Source organism: Erinaceus europaeus, chromosome 5, assembly GCF_950295315.1.
Source record: "Erinaceus europaeus chromosome 5, mEriEur2.1, whole genome shotgun sequence".
Lineage (NCBI taxonomy): Eukaryota > Metazoa > Chordata > Mammalia > Eulipotyphla > Erinaceidae > Erinaceus > Erinaceus europaeus.
Genome location: NC_080166.1, coordinates 38,413,201 through 38,432,986, shown reverse-complemented (window position 1 = coordinate 38,432,986; position 19,786 = coordinate 38,413,201). Strand labels below are relative to the sequence as shown.

At 40.8% G+C, this 19,786-nt stretch overlaps 1 protein-coding gene across 1 annotated transcript in view; it reads left to right on the top strand.

Annotated features, from left to right (window-relative positions):
• The window catches only part of LOC103120485 (alanine--glyoxylate aminotransferase 2, mitochondrial), a 39,093-nt gene that overhangs the window by 8,868 nt on the left and 10,439 nt on the right, over positions 1-19,786 (top strand). The window contains exons 4-5 of the mRNA XM_060191216.1: positions 4,202-4,293; positions 10,955-11,104. Coding sequence (XP_060047199.1) covers positions 4,202-4,293; positions 10,955-11,104 — 242 coding nt within the window. The remainder of the gene's footprint in view (positions 1-4,201; positions 4,294-10,954; positions 11,105-19,786) is intronic.

Here is a 19,786-nt window from a genome sequence, read left to right as displayed (position 1 = left end):
TCTGTGTTTTAAAAACTTTGAGACATACAATCAATTTTTCCCCCTCTCATATTAATTAACTAGTGATTTATGATCCAGTAATTCCTTTCCTGGGTAGATACCCCAAGGACTCCATAACACCCAACCAAAAAGAGGTGTGTACTCCTATGTTCATAGCAGCTCAATTCATAATAGCTAAAACCTAGAAGCAACCCAGGTGCCCAACAACAAATGAGTGGCTGAGATAGCTGTGGTATATATACACAATGGAATACTATACAGCTATTAAGAACAATGAACCCACCTTCTCTGACCCATCTTGGACAAAGCTAGAAGGAATTATGTTAAGTGAGCTAAGTCAGAAAGATAAAGATGAGTATGGGATGATCCCACTCATCAACAGAAGCTGAGAAAGAATATCAGAAAGGGAAAGTAAAAGCAGGATCTGACTAAATTGAAAGTAAAAACCCTGTGGTGAAGGGGGGGTAGACATGCGGTTTCCTGGGCCAGCGGGGGGTGGAGTGTGAGGGGATGGATAGATGGGATGGGACATAGTCTTTTGGTGTGGGAATGGTGTTTATGTACACTCCTATTAAAGCTTTCCTATTCTTTAACCCTCTGGGAGTATGGACCCAGGGTCATTGTAGGGTGCAGAAGGAGGAAGGACTGGCTTCTGTAATTGCTTCCCTGCTGAACATGGGTGTTGACAGGTCAATCCATACTCCCAGCCTGTCTCTCTCTTTCCCTAGTGGGGAAGGGCTCTGGGGAAGCAGAGCTCCAGGACACATTGGTGGGGTTGTCTGTCCATGGAAGTCTGTTTGGCATCATGATAGCATCTGGAATCCTATCCAGAGAATCCCCAGTCATAAGCGGCTGCTTATTGGAGCTCATGCCAGCCGCTGCTTGCAAGTCGCCATCTTGGCTCCCCTAATCTTTTTTTTTTTAAGTACAAGTTGATTTTTCCTTTTTTTAAATTTTTATTGTCTTTATTTATTTATTGGATAGATACTATCAGAAATCGAGAGGGAATGGGGAGGTAAAGAGCAATAAATACAGGAAGACACTTGCCTTACTGCTTCACCACTGACAAAACTTTCCTCCTGCAGGTGGGGACCAGAGGCTCAAACCTGGATACTTGTACATTGTAACAAGTATGCTCAACCAGGTCTGCCACCACCCAGCCCCAAGACTTCTAATCTTGATAAAACTTTCTTGGTCTTGCTAGGGTAACAAGCTATAGACTCAGTGATCTTTTTCTCTGTGGATGTCTAATCAACAATGATATACAAAGAAGTCTCACTTATCTAGAACATTTCATGAAATGAACCTTAAAAGTAAATGAATTTCTTAGTACAGTGAGGTTTTTTGGACAATAATTCTATGAACCACCCATTATTACAGATCTTGAAACTGCTTAATTTTTCCCACCAATAGTAAGCATATTACAGAAGGAAAATTTAGTTATGGAAGGTGAAGTATAATGGATAAATACCAAGAAGCAGTCAGGAAACTATGTTACTAAATCCTCTATGTGAGATGTTTTTACATATAAATATCATATGTACCTATGATATTTCTGTTTATATATTAAGCATATATACTAAGATAGTATATATAGCACAGCACGTTTTACTTTGTAGCATATGTAATGTATAGTATATACTATATACTATAGCATATGCTATATATACTACATAATAAAATATTGAATTTTTGGAAAAGTAATGATGCATTTTACATGGTAAAACAGAAAAAGCACATCATGACTTTTCCAGCAACCCAATATATATATAGATATAGACCAAAAGATATGCTGAGTGGAGTACAGAAAATAAGATTTAGTTGGTGAAAGTTCCATGTACATTCGAATAGATCAAGTTTATATATACATATATATATAATATTTAATTTATTTATTTTGGATACAGATAAATTGAGAGGGAAGGGGAAGATGGAGAGACAGAGAGAGAGAGAGAGAGAGAGAGAAAACTATAGCCCTGCTTCACTGCTCATGAAGCTTCTCCTCTACAAGTGGAAACCTGGGGCTTGAACCTGGGTCCTTGTGTACTGTAATGTATGTGCTGTACCAGGTACACTACTGCTCAGCCCCTTTTTAAGGTACATTTCAATTCACATGCACAGTGACGATTTTATCAAGCTTCTGAAGCCTTCTATAATATGAAAGCAAATAATAATATTAAGTCTGCGTTTAGTATCCTGAAAAGTTCTTAGAAGCTGTACTTTAAGCAAAATAACAGATAACAAGACTAGTTATCACCACAGGCTAACTGATATAAAAGTTAAGTTTCAAAAGCATAGGCCTGATCACACACAGAAAAAACTCACCAAACTTCTAAGTAAAGTCTCAAACACTTCTAATATTAAACAGTAATGTGTACTCATCTACCCACTTGTTTTTCCACTCACTTATTCCAGTTCAGTGTTGTAAGTGGCCTGGGGCTCTCCCTGAAACTCAGGGCACAGTCAGGAACCAACTGTGGACAAGATGTTCTTCCTTCACTGGTACTAACACCTACAGTCACACTCTATCCTGGAGAGGGGACAACGTGCCCACTTCAGTGAACCTAACGTACATGCCTCTGGTGTGTGGAAACCACAGTACCTGCAGAGACCTATACAGACATGAGAAGATAGCAGATTTCACTCAGACAGTGGTCCCTGCCAGGGATTTTTTTTTCCTTCATCAACTTTATAACAATAGTGTTAAAAGAAATTATTTTATTCAAGAACCTACCTTTGATCTAATGTGGTAAGAGGCTGTAGATAGCAATGTGACTTTTTTATTGATTTTTACTTTTATTTACTCATTTATTTTATGAAAGGAGGGGAAGAGAAAAGCAACCCCAAGTGTATGTGATGCTGGGGATCAAACCTGTAATGTCACACATGCAAGTCCTTTACTCTACCACTGAGTAACACTCTACCACAAAGTTGCTCATAGGACAGGCTTAAACAAAAGGGGCTGGTGGTGGTGCACTTGTTAGAACACACATATTACCATGTGAGAGGACCCAGAGGCAAGTCCCCCAATCCCTACCTGCAGGAGAGAAGCTTCACGACTGGTGGAGTGGTACTGCCAATACCCAGCTTTCTGTCTCTCCCTCTCTTTCTTTCTCCTGCTCTCTATCTCTATTTCTCACTCTTTATCAAAAAGGAAAGAAAAATGTCACCAGGAATGGTGGCCTCATGTAAGCACGGAGCCCCAGAGATAACATTGGTGGGGAAAAAATGATGGAGCTCATTGAGGCTCAGTTCTTACATAACAACTCCACCACTACAGGTGGCCTTCCCTTGCCTTTTTTTTTTCTTTCCTTCTAATCAAGACATAACGAATAGGAAGAGAAAAAGACAAATGTAGCACTGCTTCACTCATAAAGCGTCCCCTCTGCAGGTGGAAACCAGAGACTTGAACCCTGATCTTAAATGCACAGTAGCATGTGTGCTTTACTGGATGCACCACCGCCTACACCCTAAAGAAACTAAAATAATAAAGAAAGAAAAGAAAGAAAGAAAGAAAAGAAAGAAAGAAAGAAAGAAAGAAAGAAAGAAAGAAAGAAAGAAAGAGAGGGGAAAGACAAGGTAGAACTTTAATTAAATACAGTCTGTTGGAGGGCAGAGCGGTAGTGCAGCGGGTTAAACACATGTAGTGCCAAGCACAAGGACCAATGTAAGGATCCTGTTTTGAGACCCCAGCTCCCCACCTGCAGGGGAGTCACAGATCTGCAGGTGTCTATCTTTCTCTCCTCCTCTCTGTCTTACCCTCCTCTCTCGATTTCTCTCTGTCCTATCCAACAACAATGGCAGCAATAACAACAATAATAACAACAACAATGATAAACAACAAGGGCAACAAAAGGGGAAAAAATAGCCTCCAGGAGCAATGGATTCATAGCCCCAGCAATAACCCTGGAGGCAAAAAAAAAAAAAAGATTAAATTGGTCTGTTGCAGCAGATCCAAGGACTCTGAACAGGGGAGGAACAAGGGGGCTAACAGGGAATTAAGGGCCCAAGTCCTATGGTGAAGGAAGATGACAAGTTGGTGAAGGTTGTAGTGTACTTACACTTCATGGGGAGAGAAAAAGTTGTACACATGTGACAATGACAGTCTTGTCTCTCAATACCTCTAATGAAGTGATTTAAGGAGTAAACAAATAAAAAGAAATGTGATATTCTTAATCCACCTTTTTTTGTCTCCCTCTAGAGATTGCCAAGTCTCTGGCTAAACGCCTGCTTCACTTCAATACCTTTGGAGGGAACCCCCTGGCCTGTGCCATTGGGTCAGCTGTACTTGAGGTATGTCCCAGCTTCCATGTTACTGTCACTCGTTTCATAAAATGCCATCAAAACTACATACCCATTATCAGAACCCTAGCACATTACTTTACTGAAGTGGAGAGCTCACTACTAGTTATATATTTAAGGTAGATTACCAGTTAGTATTTGACTCCATTCATTTTTATAAGAAAGCTCTATTATAGCTTGGAGGCATGGAGCATTAGATAAAAAATAACATGGAGGAACAAGGGAGACAACATAATGGCTATGAGAAAGACATTCATGTCTGAGGCTCCAAGGTTCCAGGTTCAACCACTGAAGTCACCATAAACCAGAGATGAGCAGTGCTCTCACATCTCTGTTTCTCCCTCTCCCTCTCTTTTTCTCTGCGTTTTTTTCTTTGTCTCTTATTAAAATAAAGAAATAAAATACTAATTTAAAAGGTGAAATTTACAGGAAAAATGGAAGGCACAGGATGGGGAGGCAATGAGGAATGGTGGAAGATCCCATTTGGGTGTGGTGAGTTGCGTTCACACACGTATACAGATAAAAAACTATACTCTTAACATTGTATGTTATTGCAAGCATAAACTTCATGTGCCTGAGGAATATAAACATTTCCCTAGTTAATAGTCACACTGACTTTTATTTGTTATTGGAATGACATTTTATGGATGATTGCCAGTAGCTGTCCCCAACTTTATTTTAATTTAGGCTTTGTTTTGTACAGTCTTCCTTTCTTTTGTTGCATTGTCATAAATTAAAGGACTAAAAAAATAAAAATAAAAACACAAAGGTCCTTGTGGTTACAGTTAAGTAATCCAGTTATCAGTGACACTGGTCGAGGTTCATCTACAGAAAAAGGATGTTGGGGATTAGAGAGAGACCATAACGGTTATGCAAAAACTTTTATGACTAAGATCCCAAAGTCTGATGTTCAATCTTTAGCATAACCATAAACTCTGGCCTTTCTTTTCATATCTTTCTATCAGTAGCTCTCCCTCAGTAAATTAAATGCAATGTTTTTCTTCTTTTTTTTTTTTTTGTTATGAGGTTTAATGGTTTACAGTACACTTGATTGCACATGGGTACAATTATCATCTCACCAAGATAGGCATCTGCAAAACACTTGTACCCTCAAATTAGCTCCATCTTGTTGTAGACCTGAATTGAAAGCCCCCATTTCCTCTGATAATATTTTTAATTATAAAAAGGAAACATTGACAAAATCATAGGATAAAAGGGGTACAACTCCACACAATTCCCACCACCAGAACTCCATATCCCATCCCATCCCCTGATAGCTTTCCTGTTCTTTAACCCTCTGGGAGTATGGAACCAAGGTAATTGTGGGGTGCAGAAGGAGGAAGGTCTGGCTTCTGTAATTGCTTCCCCGCTGAACATGGGCGTTGACAGGTCAATCCATACTCCCAGCCTTCCTTTCTCTTTCCCTAGTGGGGAAGGGCTTTGGGGAAGCAGAGCTCAAGAACACATTGGTGGGGTTGTCTGTCCAGGGAAGTCTGGTTGGCATCATGGTAGAGTCTGGAACCTGGCAGCTGAAAAGAAGTTAACATACAAAGCCAAACAAATTGTTGACCAATCATGAACCTAAAGGCTGGAATAGGGCAGATGAAGAGTTGGGGGGGGGGTCCCTCCATTTTGTAGGTAGCTAGTAGGCATATTTTAGTTATATTCAAAAGGGCCTGTGGTTTTACTAGTTTTTTTTGCCCCCTCAGCCTGAAATCTGATATGCAGATGGATCCAAGTTATTGTCTGGGGAGATGATGTCATGGCTGGAAAAAGGACCAGAAAGCTGGATCAGGGAAGAGAGTAGCTCCCTAATATGGGAAAGGGGTATAAATATTGTTGACTGTAACCCCCATCAATTTGATTTGGTCTGGGGCCATATTCAACTTAGGAGCCTATGTGACCTCTGCATCCTTATAGATCTGAGCTCACATTCTTTAGTCATGAGGAGGAACATTCCAAGCTGTCCCAATATCAACCCATCTTCCTCAGGTGTACCATAGAGTATGTTGTCCATCCTTCCTTCGCAGGATGGAACATTCTCTACTATTGTTGATCCAAGTTGAGGGCAAGGTCCTATGGGGGCCCACAAAGGGTCTATTTTGTTGTTCCTGATAGAGATGACTGGTAACAATGGAGAGAGGGATTTATCTGAGGTCTAGGCTCATCATGTCTGTTTAGGAATCTCAGGACTCCCCAAATACGGCCCCAGCTGATGGGGTGGCCTGATAGTGACTAAAGAGTCATCCTTAAAGTATGCCAGTCTCTTGTCCTTATTCAGCTTTTGCATTCCTTGCCGTGATAAGGATAGCTTTGGAGGGTGTGAGAGAACTGTAATAAGAAGTAGGTGAGGAGGGTATCTAAGCCTAAGTAGATAGTATTTCATTATGAACTTTATACTTGACTCACTGCATACTATTGTGTACTTTTGCTTTCAGGTATATATTGTGCCCTAATTTATGGATACATGTGAACATATGCTCTATCTCACAGGACCTGGCCTATATCTAGGTTTTGGGATTTTGTTAGGAAGTGAACCACCTGAAATGAAAGATCTCACCTAAGTAATGAACTGAAAGCCCTCATTTCCTCTGATAATTTTTTTAAAAAAATTCTTTTTTAAGCCAGTCTTGTTTAATTTATCTATTTTCTGAGAGGGAGAGAGAGACACCAAGACCAGAGCAATACTCTGGTATATATAGTGTCATGGATCAAACCAGGAACCTCAAGCATACAAGGTAATTGCTCTACGCACTGAACCACCTACCCATTATGATTTTTTTTTTCCAGAGGACTACTCAGCTCTGGTTTATTTATAAGTGCAGGGTATTGAATCTGGTGTGTCAGACATGGAGACCTTTTTTGCATAACCATTATGCTATCTCCCCAGCTCTGATTTTTTTTTTTTTGAGAGAGAGATCATTACTCTACCATTTTATGTGGTACAAAAGATTGAACCTAGGGCCTCATGCATACAAAGCCTGTGACGTGAGTCACATCCCAGGTCTTTGAAAACATTTTTCACTGAGTCACTTCCCAAACCATTGGAAAATATTTTTAAATGTCTTTCTAATATGCATAGTGGCACTTGTTCAATAGGCATGGTACACTTCTGGAAGACTGTTCAAGAAATGAATAATCATGGTTGTTTGTAGAGAGGGCAACTTGGTAATTTGAGGCACAGGAGTCACTGAAGATTAATTTGCTGCAAATGAAGAACATAACTTGCCTGTGAGCCATATATGACCAGGGAAATCATTTGGTCTGGTTATTCCAACTGTGGCTTTTTTTTGTAGCAACATGAAGTACTAATTTTTAAGTTGGCAATTTTTTATGATTCACACACACATGGTATTATAAATATCCAAATTATCCTCCTCAGAAAAAAAATGTTTCCCTCAAAAGGTAGGGGAAGATGGTCAGAGGGTTCTGGACCCTAGTTGCTCCAGGACCCAAACTGTTTGTCACTAGGAATCTTTGTTTTTATACTATCACTGAAAGGGAAGTAAATCAGGAAAATATCAGAAGAAGTTAGGTATCTGAGAGAGAAGAGGACAAAGAAAGGACACTCAGAAGTAGGTGAAGGTAGGACTATAGAAAAATGGGCAAAATAATGTCAATAGTATATAACAGATATAATCTATATCTGTGACCTTCAAAGAGCCCCCCTTCTCACCCCTACCCCCTCTGGATAGAGATGGAGACACAGACTCTGATATTGGGAATGGTGTGGAATTAAACCCCTGTCATCTTATAATTTTAGAAATCACTAAAAATAAATAAATAAATAAATAAATATTTTCCTCCCCTGGTGTACAGAATACACTCTTCTACTTTCTGATATTAGAACTATGTACATGGTGAGTCATGCGTTAGCATAGCGGGTTAAGCACAGGTGGAGGAAAGCACAAGGAATGGCGTAAGGATCCCAGTTTGAGCTCCTGGCTCCCTACCTGTAGAGGAGTCGCTTCACAAGTGGTGAAGCAGGTCTGCAGGTGTCTATCTTTCTTTCCCCCTCTCTGTCTTCCCCTCCTCTCACCATTTCTCTCTGTCCTATCCAGCAACAACAACAATAATAAATACAACAATTAACAACAACAAGGGCAACAAAATGGAATAAATAAATAAATATAAAAAAAGAACTAGGTACATGATTTACTTTTTCAACAAAATTAAACACGGGGCCAGGTGGTGATGCACACTTTCAAGAGTACATGTTCATTACCATGCATGAGGACCCAGGTTCAATCCCAGAGCCTGCTGGCAAATTCTGCAGATGCAGTCACCTCTGCCATGTTGTCCCCTCAGGCTACTGCTAGTTCCCGCAAGAGTTGGGACATTTTTGGAGTGCCTGTTCCGCCATGTTGTGCCCTCAGGGCATTGGCTATTTCCCCACGATATTTGGTGTGCTTTGGTTACTCCTCCCCCCTTCCCATTCTCACGGAAAGCCGCTCCTATAAAAGCCCTTCTTCTTCCGCACCTCTCTCTCTTGCCGGAGCTTCACTTCGGTGTTCAGATGCAGGAAAGGTTACTGCGTGAGGCGGCCATTTTCACTACCTCCATGTGGCCCAACCTGCTTCTCTCGCACCCAACTCTGAGGTGCCAGCGCAAATAAATATTTGTGTTCCCTCTTCGCTCCGGACCTCCTCTCTCTCTTCTCCGCAGCGCAGAACGACATCCATTTGTCGTTAAAGTTCAGGGCTCCAGCAGGCCGGGCTAGCTTCACGATGGTAGACAGAGACTTGAGGACACACGGCTGGGCAGTGAAGCTGTATTTCTTTATTCACGAACAATTATTCATAAACTAACCCAAACTAATCACCACACAGATCTGTCCTGCATCCTTCTCAGCCACGCCAAGAACTCCGGAACTACATAGCATAGGGGGCGGGGAGAAAAAGAGGCACGAAACTAGCAAGGGCCAAACCAAATCTCTCAGAGGCGGGGGTTGGGGGGGAGACCAAACCAATGTGAAGCATACAGCAAGAGCCTATATGTAAGGGGGTGCCAATAATGATGGAGTAGTTCTGCATATCTCTCTCTCTCTCTCTCTCAGCTGCTGCGAACAATGGGTTCATCTTGCAGGTACTGAGCCTCAGCAATAACCTGGGTGCCAATAATAATAGTAATGATAATAATAACTTTTTTTTTTGCCTCCAGGGTTATTGCTGGGGCTCGATGCCTGCACTACGAATCCACTACTCCTGGAGGCCATTTTTTTCCCTTTTGTTGCCCTTGTTGTCTATCGTTGTTGTTGTTAATATTATTGTTGTCATTGTTGTTGGATAGGACAGAGAGAAATTGAGAGAGGGGGAAGACAGAGAGGGGGAGAGAAAGACACCTACAGATCTGCTTCACCACTTGTGAAACAATTCTCCTGCAGGTGGGGAGCTGGGGGCTTGAACCGGGATCCTTACACCGGTCCTTGCACTTTGCACCACCTGCACTTAACCCACTGCACTACTGCCTGGCCCCAATAATAACATTTTTAATGAAATAGGTAAAATCTGTTATTTTAATTGAAAAGTATCTTCAAATACTATCAAATTACTAAAGAACAAAAAAGAACCCATGCACAGGGAGGTGTGTTTATTTTGTTTTGTAGACAGCACCAATTTTTTTAAGCACTCTATTATGTCAATCACTGTATTAGCATATAGGTCTTTAAGACATCTAGGTCTGCCGAAAAACATACAATGATTATTATCTAAGTATATGAGAAGTATATTCCATATATCTTGTCAAGAGTTTCAGCAGAAGTCGGTGAAAATTCTTTTATGGTCATGCTGAGTGCTCCTTCTGGTCCTCACAGGTCTCAGCTCTGTTAAGCAGCCAAATCCCTATGTCTGGACACTGGCACAATGACATTTTGTGTCTGGCTGAGGGCTACTGACAAATGCCAGAAGCTCCCAACAAGGCAAGCTCTGTGACAATTCTGTCATCAGAGCACTTGTCTTATTTGCCAGTGTCCCAGTTCCCAGCAAAGCCAGTAAATAAGGAACTACAGGACTCTGAAATCTGTGCTGCAGACTGCATTGAAATACATCTTCTACTCCTGCCTATGTTTTTTCCCCACTTTACTGGGAAGTTAATAGTTTACTGCACAGTTGCTGACACATAGGTATAGCCTCTCATCTCCCCCTGGTAGGTTTCTGCAAGACATTCTCTTTCCAAACCTAGGTTCTCTCCCACTATCATATAACCAAGCCTCTCCATCCCAACTCCCACCCTCCTTCCCTAGGGCCCTTTGCTTTGGTGCAGTACACCAACACCCATTCCAAGTTTCACCATTTATTTTCCCTTACTGTCTTTATTTCTTAAGTTCTACCTATGACTGAGATCACTTGGTATTTATCTTTCCCTTTCTAGCTTATCTTACTCAACATGATTCCTTCAAGTTCTGTTCAAAATATCCTGCCTACATTATTACTCACCCTTGAGAGATGAAAAGGAGATGTTCTACATAGACTTTAATTTCTTTTTACAGAAAAACTTACTGCAGCCTATCACCTGTTCACATTAGTCTCTGTGTTCTATTTGTCTGGTTAAGTTTTTTTTTCTTTTTCTTCTTATAAGTGAGATCTTTGTATTTCTCAGTCAGTTTTAGAACTTCACTTTTAATGTTGGCTCATTTGGGGCCCTCTCTCAACAGGTAATTAAAGAAGAAAAACTCCAGGAAAACAGCCAAGAAGTTGGCACCTATATGTTACTGAAGTTTGCTAAGCTGCGGGATGAGTTTGAAATTATTGGAGATGTACGAGGCAAAGGTCTAATGATGGGAATAGAGATGGTGTCCGATAAGGTAGGTTCTGAACTGCTGTTCACTCTCTAGCTGCTCAAGAGCAGCAAGAATGAAGGTAGAAAACATGGGCTGAATGAAAGTTCTCTTCAGTCTCAGAGAACAGGCACACAGAGACAACAAGACCCAGCAAAGCCTCTTGGAGATGAACAGTGAGGGCCCAGTGTGAGCAAAATGCTAGCAGGTCATTGAGAGTTCTAGAAGGGTGAAGGAAAGTATTTAGAAAAAAGAAGTGATTTTTTTTTTGTCATACTGTCCAAAAGCATGGGGGTTGTGAATGTTTTCTTTTCTTGAGAAGATGGAGTTTCAGATACGTTATCACTGATCAAAGCTACTTTTTCATTTATATAGTTAAAGGAAAGGGAGAAACACTATAGTACCCAAGCTCCCTCTAGTGGCTTAGCACCTTCCTTGTGGTGCTGGGGCTCACATTTGAATCATTTTTATGACAGGGCACACACACATCCTACCTAGTGAGCTACCTCTCTAGCCATTCTGATTATTTAGAACTAAAACTATGGGGAAGGAAAGTTACTCTTTGGGAAAGGACATGTGGCCCAGAAAAAAATAGTGGAAGTCAGGGAGGAGCAGAAGGTTGTAGTGATTGTTCAGAATTTGTTGGATTTTTCATTGCCTATTTATGTATGTTTGTGTGTTTATGGATTTTAGTCTCCCAAGTAACTGGGAAAAAATGGGATATCTTGATCTTGTCTCCCAGTATTATATCAAATGCAATATATCAACAAATGAACTGATCCCTTTCCTGAAAGCCAGGACTCCTTCCAAGTTCACTATCATTGTTTCTCACCCTCTACTGCTCTCCCCATTGCTCAGCCTCAAAACCTTCTACAATGTGATTTCTTCTCTCCTTTTATCCCTAGTCACATCCCATTGATTCTCTCTTTGCCATATCTCTCATAGCCCACCCACCCCCTTTGTCTTACTGCTGCTCTCACACTCTACATAAAGGAAAATTGCCTCTCTCATCCATAAAAGCAAAGCCCCCTGAGATACACTGAGCAGAACAGCAAGAGGAGAGTCATGACATGGACAGGAAACTGGAGTTTGTCCTAATTCTTACCCTCAGGGATTCAGCATTTCATTAGGTGGTCTCTTGCCACTTGATGTCACCTTGCCATCCTAGTTTAGGAGGTATTTTAATATCTAGAGAAGACAGTGGGCTATAAAGAAACCTACATCAGGACTGGGAAGATAGCATAATGGTGATACAAAAGACTTTCATATTTGAAGTTTAGAGGTTCTAGGTGCAATTCCCTGCACCACCATAAACCATAACTGAGCATGGTCTTTGGTCTCAATCTGTGTATCTTTCTCTTGGTTTCTCTCTCACATTAAAAAATAAATACATATATTTAAAATAACTATGATTTTGTGGGAATAAAATTAGAAAGTTCTTTTTGGGGCCGGGTAGTGGCACACCTGGATAAGTGTCCCCATTACAGTGCATAAGAACCCAGGTTCAAGCCCATGGTCCCCATTTGCAAGGGGAAAGCTTCATGAGTGGTGTAGCAGGGCGACAGGTATTTCTTTGTCTCTTTCCCTCTCTTTATCCCCCTCCCCTCACAATTTCTCTCTGTACCTATTCAACAATAAATAAATAAATAAATAAATAAGAAGAAAGTTATTTTTAAGAGTACTGCTGAGTTACTCATCAAGATGAAAGAGAGGGAGTCAGGCGGTAGGCAGCGGGTTAAGCGCAGGTGGCACAAAGCGTAAGGACTGGCGTAAGAATCCCGGTTTGAGCTTCAGGCTTGCCACCTCAGGGGAGTCACTTCACAGGCAGTGAAGCAGGTCTGTAGGTGTCTATCTTTCTCTGCCCTCTCTGTCTTCCCCTCCTCTCTCCATTTCTCTCTGTCCTATACAACAACGACGACATCAATAGCAATGATAACTACAACAATAAAACAACAAGGGCAACAAAAGGGAATAAATAAAAAATACTAAAAAAAAAAAAAAAGATGAAAGAGAAACAGAGTATCGCTCTGGCATGTGTGGTGCCAGGGATCAAACCCAGGACATTACAGATGCAAGTCCAATTCCCTTCCCCTGTTCCATCTCCCCAGCCATAAAGCTGAAATGCTAAACTAAGACCTTATAAACTAGGATGGCATGGTAATATCAAGAGGAAACAACAGGCAAATAAAAGTTGTCTGGGCGGGGCTAGATAGCATAATGGTTATGCAAACAGACTCTCATGCCTGAGGCTCCGAAGTCCCAGGTTCAATCCCCCACATCACCATAAGCCAGAGCTGAGCAGTGCTCTGGTGTTTCTCTCTGTCTTTCTCTCACTGCATCTCTCTCAAAAATAAAATAAATAAAATAATTTAAAAAGTTGTCTGACTCACAAGTCATAACATATTTCAGTTTATGACTCAAAGGCTGTCTGGAGACTAAGTTCATTCTAAAACCCAGCCCAGGAGTTTCCCCCCCAAACAGACCATTAAAATCCAGATTCCACTGAGAAAAATCTAATGAAAGAGGAAAATTTCCTACTTTCCCCACTATTTCAAACCCAATTTTTGCTTGCTCAATGATACATGAACATAAATGTTCATCCAAACTTGACTTATCATAGAGAAGCATTAGAATCCTCTCAAATGGTCATGGAGTCAGAACAAATTATGTATTCATACTTCAGTGCAAAAAAATAGGTAGACAGGGGAATCGGGCGGTAGTGCCGTGGGCTAAGTGCATGTAGCGCAAGGACCGGCTCAAGGATCCCGGTTCAAGCCCCTGGCTCCCCACCTGCAGGGGCATTGCTTCACAAGCGGTAAAGCAGGTCTGCAGGTGTCTATCTTTCTCTCCCCATCTGTCTTCCCCACCTCTCTCCATTTCTCTCTGTGTCCTGTCCAACAATGATATCAATAACTACAACAATAATAACTACAACAATAAAAAACAAGGGCAACAAAAGGGAAAATAAATGAATATAAAAATTTAAAAAATAGACAGACATGCAGATATATAATATGCATATGCTATGTGTAGTTCAACATAATATATATTGATATGCATATAATATGTACTTAACGTGGAAAGATATGCTGCCTATATTAAGGGTAAACAAAAGCATTTATAAAATAATGTCCATACAGAACTCCCACACTGTGCACCCCAGAAAGAACTTTGGTTCATACTTCCAGAGGGGTAAAGGATGGGGGAAGGAGACTAAAGGGCTCTGAATCCCAATTTCACTGGGAACCAAAGTGTTTGTCACCAGGAATCTTGTTTTTGTACCATCAGAGACAGTGAAGCAAATATGGAAAATACCAGGGGAAGCCAGACACTGGTTCCCTTATCAGAGAAAAGAGGAAAAAAGGAAACAACACTAGGACATAGTAATAGGTGTAGGTGTGACTTAGAAAGGAAGTGAAAGCAGGAACACAGAAAAAAATGGGCAAAAACAATATAGATATGGATGCAGATGTAAAAAGATACAGATATAAAGTCACTCTTATCTGTGACCATGGAAAAACTACTGCAGTTTCCGGTGAAAGGGACAGGGACATAAAATTCTGGCAGTAACACCAGGATGGTGGGAATTGTATGTACCCCTCTTATCCCACAATCTTGTCAATCATTACTGAATCACTAGGATGTATAAAAAAATAAGTTGAAGGGAGTTGGGCAGTAGCACAACGAGTTAAGTGCACATGGCACGAAGTGCAAGGACCAGTGCAAGAATACCGGTTCCAGCCCCAGCGGGCTCCTCACCTGCAATGGAGTCACTTCACAAGCAGTGAAACAGGTCTGCAGGTGTCTATCTTTCTCTCCCCATCTGTCTTCCCCTCCTCTCTCCATTTCTCTGTCCTATCCAACAACAAAGACATCAATAAAAACTACAACAATAAAACAACAAGGGCAACAAAAGGGAATAAATAAATAAATATTTAAAAAATAATAAATTGAAAAATAAGAAAACACAAAGCAGAATTTGGACTGGGTTCAAGTCTTCATCATGACTGATCCTTAAAACAAACCTCTGTTTCTCTTCCTCTAATGAGGCCTCCAATCTTCATAGAGTCACTGTAACATTACCTAAAGAGCTTCTTTGGGAAAATTTTTTTTTTAATTTCTTTATTAGGGAATTAATGTTTTACATTCAACAGTAAATACAATAGTTTGTACATGCATAACATTCCCCAGTTTCCCATATAACAATACAACCCCCACTAGGTCCTCTGTCATCCTTCTTGGACCTGTATTCTCCCTACCCACCCACTCCCACCCCAGAGTCTTTTACTTTGGTGCAATATGCCAATTCCAGTTCAGGTTCTACTTGTGTTTGTTTTTTTTTCTTCTGATCTTGTTTTTCAACTTCTGCCTGAGAGTGAGATCATCCCATATTCATACTTCTGTTTCTGACTTGTTTCACTTAATATGAATTTTTCAAGGTCCATCCAAGATCGGCTGAAAACAGCGAAGTCACCATTTTTTTACAGCTGAGTAGTATTCCATTGTGTATATATACCACAACTTGCTCAGCCACTCATCTGTTGTTGGACACCTGGGTTGCTTCCAGGTTTTGGCTGTTACAAATTGTGCTGCTAAGAACATATGTGTACACAGATCTTTTTGGATGGATGTGTTGGGTTCCTTAGGATATATCCCCAGGATAGGAATTTCAGGATCATAGGGTAGGTGCATTTCTAGCCTACTGAGAGTTCTCCACAGAGGTTGGACCAACTGACATTCCCACAAGCAGTGTAGGAGGGTTCCTTTGAGTCCACACCCTCTCCAGCATTTGCTGCTGTTACCTTTTCTGATGTATGACATTCTCACAGGAGTGAAGTGGTATCTCGTTGTTGTCTTTATTTGCATTTCTCTGACAATCAGCCTTTTGGATCTCTTCTGTGGTGAATATTCTGCCCATGTCCTCCCCCCATTTTTGGATGGGATTATTTGTTGTCTTGTTATTAAGTTTGGCAAGCTCTTTATATATGTTGGTTATTAGACTCTTGTCTGATGTATGGCATGTAAAGATCTTCTCCCATTCTGTGAGGGGTCTCTTGGTTTGGGTAGTGGTTTCTTTTGCTGTTAAGAAGCTTTTTAATTTGATGTAGTCCCATAGGTTTATACTTTCCTTAGTCTTCTTTGTAATTGAATTCGTTTCACTGAAGGTATCTTTAAAATGTATGCGGCAAAGAGTTCTGCCAATATTTTCCTCTAAGCATCTGATAGTTTGTGGTCTAACATCCAATTCCTTGATCCACTTGGAATTTACTTTTGTATTTGGTGAAATACAGTGGTTCAGTTTCACTCTTCTGCATGTTTCAATCCATTGTTTCCAACACCATTTGTTGAAGAGACTTGGAAAGATCTTTTAAGTCCTGTGTTTGATGGCTTGGTTTTTGTGTATAAATGACTTCTTTTATGGAAATAAGTTGTACATTTTTTTGTTGTTGTTGTTTTATTTATAAAGTGGAAATATTGACAAGACCCTAGAATAAGGAGGGGTACAATTCCACCACCAGAATTCCGTATCCCCTCAGAATTCCATATCCTATCCCCTCCCTTGAAAGCTTTCCTATTCTTTATCCCTCTGGGAGGATTGACCCAGGGTCATTATGGGGTGCAGAAGGTGGGAGGTCTGGCTTCTGTAATTGCTTCCCCCTGAACATGGGTGTTGACAGGTCGATCCATACTCCCAGCCTCTTTCTATCTTTCCCTAGTGAGGTGGGGATCTGGGGAGATAGGGCTCCAGGACCCATTGGTGAGGTCATCTGCCCAGGCAAGTTATGTTGCCATCATGGTAGCATCTGGAACCTGGTGGCTGAAAAAGAGTTAAGATATAACGCAGAAAAAATTGTTAACTAGTTGTATACTTTTGAGATCAGGAAGCATGCAGATGATAACAGCATAATAAATTCTTGCTGACTCATTCCAGACCCTGGAACACTTCAAATTACATTCATGTAATTGTAACAGCTCAAAATTTCGCTATTAAGCTGTCTCCAATACAACCCAAAATTTCAACTCCTATAAGTTGTTGGTGAGAATGTAAACTGATACAGTTCTTTGAACAGCAATTTATCTGTTTCCATCAAGAATTTTTAAGTGTATATATTTCCATGTGTGGAAATGTGTCTTAAAGATATTTTTATAGATGTGTGCAAAGAAATACATATATCTATGCATGTGTTTGCAGGTATGTTATAATTATGAAAATTTAAAGGTGATGTAAGTGTTCAGCAATAGATTAAATAAATCCTTCTAGTAACAAATGATAAAATACTAGGTTACCTTTAAGAAGACTGACTCCATATAGAAAGATGTCATTTCAAAGAAAAATTTACTTTTTCACTATGAAAAAGGGGAAACTTCATGAGTCATAAAACAATGCAATGGTTTCTTATCTTTCTGTCTTTCTCACCCTCTCTGCCTCTCTCCCTTTTTGTTTCAATCTGTGGTAGATTAAAAGGAAATTAAAAAAGAAAAAGAAGGGAGTCCGGCGGTAGCACAGTGCTTAGTTAAGCACACGTGGCACAAAGTGCAAGGGCTGGCTTAAAGATCCCAGCTCCAGCCCCCTGCTCCCCACCTGCAGGGGAGTAGCTTCACAAATGGTGAAGCAGATCTGCAGGTGTCTTTCTCTCCCCCTCTCTGTCTTCCCCTCCTCTCTCCATTTCTCTCTGTCTTATCCAAGAACAACGACAGCAATAACAACAACAATAACTACAACAATAGGGAGTCGGGTGGTAGTGCAGCGGGTTAAGTGCATGTGGCCCGAAGCGCAAAGACCAGCATAAGGGTCCCAGTTCAAGCCCTGGCTCCCCACCTGCAGGGGAGTCTCTTCACAGGCGGTGAAGCAGGTCTGCAGGTGCCTATCTTTCTCTCCCCCTCTCTGTCTTCCCCTCCTCTCTCCATTTCTCTCTATCCTATCCAACAACAACGACATCAATAACAACTACAATAATAAAACAACAAGGACAGCAAAAGGGAATAAGTAAATAAATATTTAAAAAATTTAAAAATAACTATAACAATAAAACAACAAGGACAACAAAGGGGAATAAATAAATATTTTTTTAAAAAGTGGATTCTTCCTCAAAGGGAAAAAAAAGGTTAACTTACTTAAGTACAGGTTACTTTTTTTATAATTTTCAAAATGCAGATTTACAAAAAAAAATAAAGAAAATGATAAACATGAAGTTATGCTACATATCCAGCAAGAATTAGTTACTCACATGCCTTCTTAATTACTGAGCAATTAAGACCTGAGCAGACTATCCTGTGACTTTGCCTCAGTGGCATGTCCAAGCCTAGTTATCTCTGTGGAATGCATGCAAGATGTCTAATTAGTCACCATGGCTGAGGCCAGGAGGTGACAAAATGGGGAATTGATTAGCATGGGTGCAGACCAGCAGACCAGGGCTAGGAGAAGGCCAAACTCCACTTTTCCAAAATATTTTCTTTCTATCTTTCTCTGTGTGTGTGTGTGTGTGTGTGTGTGTGTGTGTGTGTGTGTGTGTGTGTGTGTCTGTGAATTACGAAGTAACAGGGATACAGTTCCACACCATTCCCACCACCAGAATTCTGTGTCCCCATTGGAAACTGCAGTGGTTCTCCCAAGATCACAGATGTGGGTTGACTAGTATTTCTTTTTTTTTAAATTTATTTAATAATGATCAACAAGACTGTAGGATAAGAGGGGTACAATTACACACAATTCCCACCACCAAAGTTCCATATCCCATCTCTTCCATTGGAAGCTTTCCTATTCTTTATCCCTCTGGGAGTATAGACCCAGTATCATCATAGGGTACAGAAGGTGGAAGGTCTGGCTTCTGTAAATTGCTTCTCTGCTGGACATGGGCATTGGCAGGTTGATCCATACTCCCAGCCTGTCCCTAGTGGGGCAGGGCTCTGTAGAGGTGGTATTCCTTGGTGAGGTCATCTGCCCAGGGAAGTCAGGTTGGAGTCATGGTAGCATCTGCAACCTAGTGGCTGAAAAGCATTAAAACAGAACAAATTGTTAACAATTTGTTAAAAAATTAACAAAACTGTTAATTTAACAAAATTAAAGTAGAACAAACTGTTTAACAATCAGGAACCTAAAGGGTAAGAATACAGCAGGTGATATTTGGAGTCTTCATTTTGGATATAGCTAGGGAGTCTATTTTAGGCATATTCCAAAGGGTTTCTGACTACAAAATTTTGCCTGAACTCCACAGCTAACATGCAAGTGGGCTAAAGGTATTGTCTGGGGAGATGGTGTCAGAGTTGGAAATAGGACCAGAAAGCTGGATCAGGGAAGGTAGTTGCTCCCAAATATGGGAAAAATATATTCAACCTGATCTGGAACCCATATTAAGCACAGGAGCCTGTGTGACCTCTGAATTCCTATAGGTCTGAGTTTGCATTCCATGGTCATAGCTAGGAACATTCTAGGATGCACTCATTGTAGAGTGTCTGTCCTCCTCAAGTGACAAGAGTATGTTGCCCCAGCCTCCCTTCAGAGAGTGAGGCAGTTCCTACCATTGTTGTTCTAAATTGAGGGAAAGGTTCTGTAGAGGTCCACAAGAGGGTATATGATGTTCCTGATGGAGATGACCAGTGATGATGGAGAGAGGGCTCTATTAGAGGTTTAGGCCCATCATGTCTATGTGGGATCCCATTATTCCCTGAATAGGGCCCCGGCTGATGGGGTGGCCTGGTAGTGAATAA